The sequence below is a fragment of the Triturus cristatus genome, chromosome 7 (genome assembly GCF_964204655.1).
Source record: "Triturus cristatus chromosome 7, aTriCri1.1, whole genome shotgun sequence".
Lineage (NCBI taxonomy): Eukaryota > Metazoa > Chordata > Amphibia > Caudata > Salamandridae > Triturus > Triturus cristatus.
Genome location: NC_140590.1, coordinates 238,003,310 through 238,015,379, shown reverse-complemented (window position 1 = coordinate 238,015,379; position 12,070 = coordinate 238,003,310). Strand labels below are relative to the sequence as shown.

Sequence of the window (12,070 nt, the reverse complement as noted above, 5' to 3'; positions counted from 1 at the left end):
CACGCCTTCTGGACATGAGAGCTGTTATCAATACAAAACTCTGCATCAGTTCCTCATAAGGCCTGCTGTGTTTAAAATGAAATCTGCTGTCTGTGAGCTTTCAAAAAGCACCTTCGAGGAGAGTCTCCAGAAGAGAAGTTAGGATGGGTGCTAGACCTGAGCTGATCCCGTGAAACAAATCATGGTAAATGTACAACACAGATCAATACATTACTGGACCCCCATCCATCTCAGAACCTCCTCCTCCCTGCTGAATTCAGGAGAGGCCTCAGGACCTCAATGTTCGAATAGTCGCCCCCCCCTCTGAACCCCCACGCAGCACCTGGGTAACCGCAGCCCCTGGATACCCCCAGCACCTGGATACCCCCAGTGCGCTTTACAAATACTGATTGATTGAATAGAGGCTGTGTGGTTGGGGCTTAGAACAGGCCGGTTGGACAGGTACTTCAAGAGACAAAGATACTATACCACAACAAATCCACCTCGACCAATGAGCAGGGTGCCTTGCAAGGTGGCGCATGGTTTATGATTCGCTCTTCTCAACATCCACAGAGACTGAGCCTATGGAGGGATAGAAAAAGAACCGGGAAATGAAGAGGCGCACACAACTTACGGTCCCTGAGGGTTTATTGAGGTAATCAGATGATGCCCCGAACTTTCAAACAATTCCGTAAACACCACCAGGAATGCGGGCCCAGGAATGACGAAGAAACAAACAACATACATTATATATTAACTCCATTTTACGGCCACAGTGTGGGCTACAAATTCATTTTCAGGAAGTGAGTACTCCCCATTCAGATCTTTCCAGGAAAGGTCCCGGCCGCAATCTCATCATCCCACTTATTAACCTGGAAAAACAGACAGAAAGATTAATGTTCAGTGTCCAGAGGTGACCTGAACACAGACATGTGAACACATTCCAATGATACAAGCACACACAAGCTTCAAAGTAGGCTAGAACGTACAGAATAACTATTCGTAATACAACAATGTATCCAAGAGAACACGTGAGACACGACACCAGCTCCCACCCAACACCACACAGCGAGGCCGATTCAAGGAGAGGCTCTGGGTCCTAACAACATGCCACGATGTCAGTTCTTTACTTGTTTGTGCTGTGTGACCTTTCATTGATGAAGGGCACGCCAGGGGTGTACACAATGCAAGAACTGGTCTCTTCTTTAGGCCACTCTCCTGCCACTACACCACAGAATATGCCCCTAAGTCCCCTGCTCTAGCCTATCTTCCCCTGGTTGCGTGTCAAGCTGTTTTCCCAATATTTATAGGACTGACGTGTGAATATTAATTTTACAAATTCAAGAGTATTATGAGAAAGGGTCCATGCAAACAGCCATCGTAAAGGTATCTTCCACGACTGCAGACCTACATCAAATTCACCCGCACCAGCAACGCCCAAAACAGTATGGAATGAGCTAAAGACGGGTAACAGGGGACTTCTTGAGAGGTTTGGGCAACCTGCAGTTTCCAATCCAAGCATACAGCTCAGTTACACAACTGTCCGCTGTGCAGATGTGGGTGTGTGTCTTGTACTTGTGTGACCCACAACCAGCAGTTCACAGCCTGCAGTCATGCTACAACAGCTCAGTGGGTGATAGCGCTGACTGCAGGTATCTTTATGTTAGCTGCAAGTAAGTTCAAATCGCGGCAGTGATGACTCAGCCTTTCAAGCTTCTGAAGTAGATACATTGGGTCCCATGAAGTTCACAATATCAACAGCCGCTGCAGATACTGGAACCCAATTCATTTTTACAAAAAGTATTCCAACTTGTGATGTGCACATTACCCACAGAGCTCCGGGTGCTTATCCCACTATTTAAATAATTTTTCTGCCTGCTAAAAATAAATAATTTCTTTTATCTGGTTTCACTGTTTGCATCTTCCAAAATTTGATTTATAAACGCCCCAGAAAATGTGTTCCTGTTCCTGTGACCAGCTCCGGCCAGGAACTCGAGGCATTTACATTTATAAGTTGACTTAAAATTTCCAGACGCGGGCCAACTTTCAGAAACGTCAAAACTCAAACTTTTAAGGTTTTAGTGACCAAAGCAACCTAAAAGTGTCCTGAAAATTCTGGCAGCTCGATGTTTGCTGAGCTAGTTCTCCTGGGCGTCCTCTGCAGACAAGCTCCACGTCTATGGGTTCAGGAAGGACAGTACCCAATGTTGAAAGTGCAGGACAGACCACTCCATAAAGCGCCTTGACTTGAGCTATGCACGATTCCCTGACAGCCAGAGCGGCTCATCTGAGGAGCAGCGGCCCCGTTCATCCTCGCAGAGGAGCCCTTGATGCCTCAGCTTTCGCTGAAGGGCAATCTTAAGGCTGACATAACCATCCCAGGCGGGGACGTCAGTGTCACCTGTTTATTACTTTACTCAGTGGGTGGAGCCTCTGATGACTCCAAGTGGCTTTGAACCCTACGAGTATCCCCTCCCCCAATACTGTCTTAACATTGAGGCAAGAGAAATACAAATACAGTTCATTAATTTAATTAAAAAGGATCGAATTATTGTTCATAGCAAAGAAAAAGTGCGTTTTGGGGAACAAAATGAAAACGGATGGAGTCTATATGACATTAATGAGATAGTGTAATAGCAGGGAGACATTTACCATAACAGGGACAGTGTGATTGTTTGAGCTCAGCGATCAGTGGGACTCACTCCATTTTGCACACCGGAAACAGACACCGAATGAATGAACTTGTAAAAAAGTAAGGAAATGTTAAAGAAAGAAGGACAAAGGGGGTGGTCCTCAAGAGTGTGAGCTTAAAGCGTGCCACGTGCAGTAGTGCTAGTGGGGGCCTCGTGTGCAGCCTTGCTCTTGGGGCGATGTGCATATGGAATGCAAGAGAGCGTAGAAGGGAAGAGGATGGTAGTGTCCCGCAGCAGATGGCATATGTCCCAGATAGATGATACAGCCTCCTCCGAAGGATACGCTCTTTTTGTAGGGTGTCTATTGTTGTGCACAAATAGAATATTCTTTGAACTGGTGACGCTATTGTTTTCTGAAGGTTGATCTGGTTTCCCAGTTTGTGTAGCAGTCCTGAGGTTGTTAACAAGTCTGGCTTACTTTTGCCTGACAATGAGCTTTTAGCAACATTTTGTCTAGGTCAGTGGTGCTGGAACAATGTTCAGAGTGGAGGTGCTGCCATCAATCTTGTATCGCTGAAGTCATTGAGATGCTGGAAATTCCAAGACTCATGCAAACAAGTGTAGCAAATAAACCACCCCCATTCAGCAGAACGGTAAGGGTGTGGACAGTGCTGGAAATGGAAAAATAGAAGTGCAGGTACCCTGTGTCAGAGTACCTGCTTGTTTCTGAGAAGTGCCAGCACTCTCTAATTAAAAGTATGACGTCACTCTCGAGAAGTGCCGGTACTATCCCTCTTAAAATAAAAAAGTGCCGGTACTCAGTACCGGGCCATTTAAAACACTGGGTGTGGAACATAGTTGATGATGCATTTTGGAGCACACTTTCACAAATATATTGCTAAAGCATAGTGTGTTAGTCCGCTGTCATTTACAGACAGCACGCCGTCTACTGGAATGGCCACTAAATTTGCACAGACATGTAGTTTTACTGATAAAACTATATAGCGCAGGAACAATAATGTGTTGGAATCGAGTTTTTAGCGATTATTTATCATTTGTGCTTTACCAAGTTAAGTAACATGATTTGTTCTGATCCTATTAAATTCTTTGTTTCCATCACACTTCAGAATTACATGCAAAATTTGCTTCAGTTGTGTTTTTCTAACTGCGGTTATATTTTGAAATATTTGCCCAGATTTTTTTACAGGTATTCACATTTTGAAGTGTATTACAAAACAAATGACATCTTATAGCCTTTCCTTTCCACGTCCATTACCCCAGCAAGAATGTCGCATCTTGGAGGGTGTCACTGGTGGGTTTCAGAGGGCCATGGGGCACGCCGGGGTTACTGGGCCCAAGTGTGATGGTTGAGGCCTTTTAATCCTGATGTCCCAGGGCCTGACCTATTATGGATCCTGCTCAACTGGACCAAGTACACCTTCTGTACTTGACTCTCAGTGGTAGCTGCAATCGAGCAATCAAGGCCTCCTCGGGAAAAATAGTTACAGGTCAGTGAATACAACTCATAACTCAAAGCGCTAACAGTACAAACAATAATTTAATGTCCAGTCAAACACTTGCTTTTATAAGAAAAAGTAGTATTTTATTTCTAGCTGTGTGACCTGCATGCCAGGACTAGTGACTAGTGAACTTAGCAGCTGCGCCGTATACCAGAAGGACCTGCTGTGGTGTGGGCGATTGCGCCTGAGGAGTGTACGTTGTATCATGAAAGATGTCTATCACAACAGGCAAGTCTCTGCCGCTGACTGTTCCACAACACAATTCATGGGAGTGACCAGAGTTCAACCTGGATGTCAGCCACAGTGATTTGTGCATCAAAAGGTTAATCCCAGTTCCCCAGCGCTACACTTCTTGATTCCCTTATCTGCCCTATCTCTCTCCCTGAAATGTGTCCAAGTACCCTTCCTTGTGATCTATCACTCAATCAGAGCAGTCTTTTGAAGTGAAAAGATAGTCTATTTCTTCTCCATCCAGTTTGTCTCACACCTAGCTCCCAGGAATGCAGCAATGCACAAATCTGTCTGGGGATTCCTCTCCTCATGACTTGACCTGGCATGCCTGGGCTTCCCAAAATGGAACCAAGGGTCCTCCATAAACAGGGAACAGTCTTTTACCATGACATTTTTACATGGCAATTACAACGCATTTTTTACATCGCAATTACTTGTACCATGCAAGTCTTTACCAAGCAAGTCTTTACAATGCATATATGTTTCTATTGGTGAGTATGTGATAAGTAGTTTGTATATTTTAAAGGGTAATTAAAAAGGGGGGGGGGTTAAAATATTAGCAAACCTGTAAACAACAGAAATGTCATTTTTTAATATATATATATATATATATATATAATCTTTTTGTTCATATATTGATTAACCATCTGCTCAGCTCACACATCCTCTTTTGCCCGTCTTTTCAATAATCCCTGGTCATGCTGCACTTCTGAGATGCTGGTTTTAACTAGCAAACCTAGTGATGCAGTGTTTGCCAGACGAAGAACATCCAGGTCTCTCCAGATGTTGATTGAAAAGAGGAGAGAATTATAATGGATCACAATCATTAAAGGTGAAATGTTTCGAAATAAATATTCGAGAGAGCTTAGACTTTTATGTAGTGCTACATGTTTCATCTAGGGTTGATTGATTCAAAGCACTAGGTGAAATCCGGGGAGTCTAATGCCTCTAGTCACTAACCACAGAGGCGTGGGTTTAGTTAAACACAAGTTGAAATAGTCCAGTTTGAGCACTTCAAAGCAGACTGGCATGGAAAAGGATGGTCACACCATGGCGTGTTCATCAACTCGCTGGTTCGTTCAGCGATGGAAGAAGACAAGCTAAGCCTCCCTGTCCTTTCTGGGGAAGAGGGCCCCCCAAGAAGAACCATCAGAGTTATTTCCAAGCTCTTTCTGCTTGGCTCAGAGACAAACCCCCTTTCTGTCCACGGTTATCCATAATGCTTCTCCTAACTGATCTTGCTGGTGTGTGAGTCTCGAAGGAGGCCATGCACATCTCAGGGTTGCCCTCCTGAACACTTTTCCACCATAGGAATGAAACCAAGCAGGATGAAGGAAAAACTGGATGAGTGAAGGAATATGTCATTAAAAATAAAAAAATACTTCTATCTTGATAAAAGAAAAGGGCCACCTATCGTCCAAAGACCATGAGAGCGTGTAACAGAGAGAGAGTGTCATAATAGAGAACCATGTTTCTTTATATATGCATTATAAATGTACTTGTATGTTACAGGTATAGCTGCTCCCAACTAGAGCATCATGCTCTCCCCTTTCAGCCTCCTCTCCCGCATTCACCTGCCAGCCAGTAGCAATCTACACCACATAAATAACCCCATGTGCCACACTACATACCAGGCGGTGCCATCTACTCCACACAGATATCCAATACATTACTCTACACCAGAGGGAGAGACAATGGCACGCACTCCTTATAGACATGCACAACAAATGTAAATCAAAGTTCATAAACGTTAAAGTACAGACAAATGATTCTTTTCAACTCCACCATTTTCTCACTGGCACCTACCCAGGACATGGGGCAAAGGGTTTTGTACACACGAAAGTACCACTGGCAAGGGTACGGATCGACACCTTTCTCCTTCAGAGAGCGATCACAACGATGAAAATCTGAAATGGAAGATACATCTCTTAATAAGTAAAACAAAAATAGCATTTTTTGGTGTCTAATCAACACTAGGCAAAGAAGGCAAATCACACGCACTTTGACTTCCTCCCAGTGACGTCAGAGGACATCAGGTCACATGACGGTCTAGCCCAATGAAACCATAGGAAGGGGCTCCACACAAACTTTAACCAGTATGGCACCACACAAAAGTAATAACAAAATGGATACAAAACTTACAATTTGTTTAAAATGCATAAGATAAATACATCATATTATTGAGCAGATCATGCACTTTTAGTAACCAGAGATGTGTTAATGGCGGTGCAGTTGTTAAATGTCATGATGGTCTGAGCCTCTGCTAGAGTGCGAGCCAGTGTGCTGCCAACAATACATATCAGGGTGCTGGCATCATACGTCAAGACTATCACAATATGTCAAGGGCAGTTCCATCGGATGCCAGGTCTCAGTTCAATGTACCATGGCTGTTAGAATCCCCAGGATCCATGGTTGGCTGAGGTAGTTACCATAGGCCAAACAGGGAACCGTGAGCCCCAACATTAGGGAAAAGACAGGTCACCTCTAGAGATAGCCCCTGCCCCACCCCCTTGGTATCTTGGCTCAAGCAGCCAGGCTTATCTTCAAAGCCAATGTGTAAAGTATTTGGAATTGCGCTCACAGCAACCCAATGATGACACCACAAATTGACTACACACATGTTTCATATAAAATAAGTATATGTTTATAAAAAGATATACGATGTGACCACACAATACTAAACCAACATTTGCATCGGGGTGATATTCCCCTGGCCTATTATTATTGAGCTAAACTAAACAATCCTAATGTCATAATATGCAGTTCGTTATGCAACAGTCCGGTACTTCACAACATAAGAATAATGCAGATTGTAACACGGTTATCTGGCGATATGTACTGTCACGGTAACGCAATGCGTAGCGCAACAACGTGGTAAACTGTTATGCCCCCGTAATGCAATGCGTACGGTCCCCTTTCAGGTACTCTGTTTGGAAAAAGCAATGCAACGTGTAATACAGTTATCAAGCAGCTCGTTATGCGAAACTAATGCAATGCGAAACACATATATCCGGCAGTTCAGTATGCAACACTAATACCATGTGTAATACGACAATCCAGCAGATCGTGATGCAGGACTTAAGACACAGTGTAACACATCTATCAGGCAGTTCGTTATGCAAACCTAGTGCAATGCGTAACACACCTATCAGGCAGTTCGTTAGGCAAACTAATGCAATGGGCAATACGACAGAACAGGCAGTCCGTTGAGCAGAAATAAAGCAATGCGTCATACAATCATCAGATACTCCGCTATGCATGAGTAATGCAATACGTAAGTTACTCCGGAACCGTTCACGGTGCCTCCGGTGGTCTCTCCGCCACTCGTACTAGCTTGCGGTTAGTCTCCGGCCACAGTTGCTACTCCCTCACGGGTAAGATAGAACACAATCATTACAACGCGTGTTATTACAACGCGTGCAGTTACATCGCATGCTTTACAACGCATGCGATGTTACAACGCTATGCCATTACAATGCAAGTCTTTACATCGACTTGCACTAGATGGCGTGCTAACATTAGAAAAGTGTCATTTACTATTCCAACTTCAGTCCACGTAACAGTAGAGAAGGTGTTGGGATAGTAAACTACACTATTTGTAATGTTAGCACGCCATCTAGCGCAAGTCGATGTAAAGACTTGCGTTGTAATGGCATTGTGTTGTAACATCGCATGCGTTGTAACGCATGCGATGTAAAAGCTGCGCACGGTAAAAACCGCGTTGTAATGGCTGTTCCCCCACCCGCACACTGAGTCAATCAGACTCACGGAACCTCCGGGTGCACGATAACCCACAACTCCTCATAATGGTCTCAGGCTGCGCACGGCACACGCACGCAGCATCGCCGAGACACACTTGATCTTCTGGTGCCCATGATCACACGGCACCCCTTGCGCAGATCTCAAGCCGTAGAAAGGACACGCACTCCACGTCACTTGAGACACACTTTATCCTCCGGTGCCCCCGATCACAGGGCACCCCTTGCGCAGGTCTCAGGCAGTAGAAAGGACACGCACTCCGTGCCGCTGAGATACACTTTATCTTCCGGTGCCCCCGAACAAAGGGCACCTCCAGCGAGGGTCTCAGGCCGCGAACAGCACACGCACGCCACATCACTGAGACACACTTGCTCTTCTGGTGTGCACGATCACAGACAATCCACACGAAAGTCTCAGGCTGCCCCCAAGCACATGCACACTCTGTCGCTGACACTTACTTGGATCCCCGGTACACACGTCCACAGGATGATCCTCTCGAAGGACTCAGGCTAGACGGAGCACACGCACACCAAGTATCAGAGTCTCGGTTGGAACTCCCGGTGCCCAAGATAACAGGGCACAACTTGCGAAAGTCTCAGGCTAGACAGAGCACACGCACCCACGGCGTATCTGAGAGTCTTCTCTGGAAGATTTTGTGTTCCTGTGTTTCCAAACAGGGAGCCAGCTCACCTCAGGCCCTTGGGGATAGCTACTTCAGGACACAGCACACAGCAAAGTCCTTCAAGCAGGGGGACACAGCACACAGTAAAGTCCCTACAGCCTTTCCTTAGTTGAAACAGCAAACTGCAGGCCAGCCCCAGATCACACAGCAAGAGCAGTCCTATCCAGCAGTGTCTTCAGGTATTTCTTCCTTGGCAAAGGTTCCTCTTGATCCACGAAGTAGCTCAAGTCTTGTTCAAGCCATTCTCCAAAGTTTAGGGGCTTCAGCTTGCATAGTTATACCCCTCAATGGCTTTGAAGTCTTTGTGTTACAGGGGGCACTGACCCCTGCTCAAACCAGTTCTGGGTGCCTCTCTCCCAATGACACCTTCTTCCTTTGATTAGTGGGGGTCTGGATTCTCAAACTCTCAGCAGGAGATGGGACAATTGTTTTATAGCACCAGCCCAGACCTCTTCACCTCTAGGCCTACTCCTCCTCTGACACTCCAGCTACAGGTCAGCCCGTGCTGTCTCACCTCCTCCCCTGAATCAAGACATTCCCCAGATCCTATCACTTTCAAATCCAACCAGTCAATCCACAACCAGGCAGAGACACACAGAAATGTTTAAAGCACAAAAACTCAGTCACTTCTAAAAGAGTGGCTTACAAACACACAATGCAAAAACCATCTTTATAAAAAGATGTGTTATTGCAGGGTGAGTTCAGGCATACTAAACCTCACCTCTCCATCTTAAGCCCTTTGGGAAGACAGGCTGGAAAACATATTACACAGCCTTCCCATTCTATTCTAACGGGAAAGATGGCCTTTCAGCAGTGAAAACAAAATGGAGATTATTTCAGTGCTAGGACATGGTACGCACCTTTCACATGCACTGCACCCTGTCCAGGGGGTACCCTAGACCTACCATAGGGGTGCCTGAGGTGTATGGAATGGGAAGGGCAGAGTCTGGTAAGTGTGTGCACTTACCAAAACAACATGGCAGTTTAGGAATCTGCGCGCAGGCCCTGCAATGGCAGGCTTGTGTTCCCCTTCCAAGGCTACTTGAGTGGGTGGCACAATAAGTGCTGCAGGCCCACCAGTAGCATTTGCATTACTAGCCCTGGCACACATAGTGCACCTCACTAGGGACTTTACTAGTAAAGCAAACATACCAGTAATGGACAACCAATCACCATTACACTTTACACAGGGAGCACTTGCACGTTGACACTGTTTAGTAGTGGCAAAGAGTCAAAAGCCTTTAAGTTGGCAACACCATATCCATCACAGCACCAAAAATAGAGGAGGTAGAGGCAAAAAGTCAGGGGTAGTCACGCCAAGAAATGCCAGGCCTAACAATGGCGATCCAAGAAACTGCAGATTGACTATTGCAATCACATATCCGAAGCGTGCTGCCATCTTGTGTCAGGGATGTGCAACTATCATTTGCTAAGGGGTAGGGCGCTACCATTATGTCAGGTACATGCTGACATTATATTCTAGAAGTGCTGCCCTATTAGGCTCAGGTCATGCCGCCTTTTTAAGTCTGGTATGCTACTATCATAAGGCATGGATGTTCTGGCACTAATGGGCAAGAGTACGCTGCCATCATATGTCAGAGTGCTATTCAATATGCCTGTGGGCTGCTCCTGCTTGGCATGCCATACCTCACCTCAGGCAATATTTCATTTACAGAGATTCAGGCCTAATTCCTTTCAGAGGGACCTCGCTCCGCTGCCGGGGAGAGAGCGCTGTTGGTTCCTTTACAAAGTGAGATCTGGCTCGCCAGCCTACCATCTGGTGTGAGAAGAGAAGCACCCGAAAGGCTAAGAGTCCCTGTAGGGCCTCTTAGTGCCAGCCTTTGGCCAAGTGTAGGGATTTCTGGGTGTAGGGCATGGCCTCTGTCCAGGCCCTACTCCCAGTCACTGTCCCACCCAAACCACCTGCATGCGGCCTTCAGCTAAGCAGAGTGGGCTCTGGATATAGGACTCGGCTTATGGCCAGGCCATGGGTCCAGCCTCCATCCACAAGAATCAGCTGTTTGGTCTTTGGTCATGGGTATCATAATTAAACCAGCTGACCTGGCATTTGGCCATGGACAGTGACACAGGAGTGTCTACAGCCAAGCCCTGTGTCTAGCCCATATTTCACCAAAACCAGCTGCGCATAGACTTCAGCTACACACAGCGACTTCTGGGTTAGGACCTAGGCTGTAGTCATGCTGTTTGTTTCTCAGCACTTATCCCACCCATACCAGCTGTGCCTTCTGTCTAGCTCACATGTTCATGTTGGTCATTGAACGGGGCCTTTTCCATGCAATGTCACACTGTGAATTTACATGTATCTGTTTTTTTTTGTAAAGATTTGCAAACCCATTTCCGCAGATCTGCACCCGTAAATCCAATGCAAAATGCTGGCGGGTTTTCAGTTGCAACCAGCCAATCAGACTGCTACGATTCTCGGATTCTCCTCCAAGGATATCACCAACAACCACCTTTTTTATGCAAACTAAAGCATCCTGTACTTTTGAGCCTGGCCCTAGTTCTGCCGTCATGGAACTTACAACAGTGTAAAGTACATTTTACGAAATAAAATCATACGTCATTATAGCTATGCTTATATTTGATGTCTTACCAAGGTAATTCCGATAGCAGTTTCTGGTCTGGCTCACACTAGGAAATCGGGCATCGAAGGGGGCAGTTTTGTAGTTTTCCAACTTCTTCCGGACTTCCTCTGCCATTGCCTTGCTTTAACACACAATTGAAAACGTTTCATTTTAGACAGTGCCACCAAACAGTCAGAGTTTTTCAAGATGATGCTGACTAAGTTAGAAGACCTTTGGAAAAGGCATGGGGGTATTTCTATAGGGCGCAGTGCTAAACAAAGTATCTCAGTGTGCCATAAAACAGGAGAAAGAGATGAAAGAACAGAGAATAGAAAGGGAGAAAACAGTTTGTTGAGCATTGCTTTAGTAAAACAGTCTTAGGAAGATGGCGATGGCCCTGGAGGCAGTGGTACCTCATTGGTCCCTTGGGCTCAGGGCTGGACACACTAGAATCCTCCTCCAGGATCCCTGGCATTTGTGTATCATTCTATTGAAGCATCGTTACCGCTCCCTCTCACATCAGTGCATCCTATGCCTCACTCATAAAGGTTCAGATTGTGTAATCATCAGAAGGCGCAAAAACCAGAAGTATCAACTCATGGCAGCTACGTGTTAGGTTGATCGACCAATGTGGTTAACACAGCAGAGGTGAATCGTCGGGGAGTATTTAGGTATAAATCA

At 45.7% G+C, this 12,070-nt stretch overlaps 1 protein-coding gene across 2 annotated transcripts in view; it reads right to left on the bottom strand.

Moving 5' to 3' along the window:
- Positions 1-609: 609 nt before the first annotated feature.
- LOC146809300 (cytochrome c oxidase subunit 6B1-like) overlaps positions 610-12,070 on the bottom strand; it is a 165,012-nt gene continuing 153,551 nt past the window's right edge. For both annotated transcript variants that reach the window (XM_085616110.1, XM_085616111.1), the window contains 3 exons: positions 11,419-11,531; positions 6,170-6,270; positions 610-851 (listed from right to left, as the gene is read on the bottom strand). In XM_085616110.1, coding sequence (XP_085472236.1) covers positions 798-851; positions 6,170-6,270; positions 11,419-11,524 — 261 coding nt within the window. In that variant the 5' untranslated portion in view covers positions 11,525-11,531 and the 3' untranslated portion in view covers positions 610-797. The remainder of the gene's footprint in view (positions 852-6,169; positions 6,271-11,418; positions 11,532-12,070) is intronic.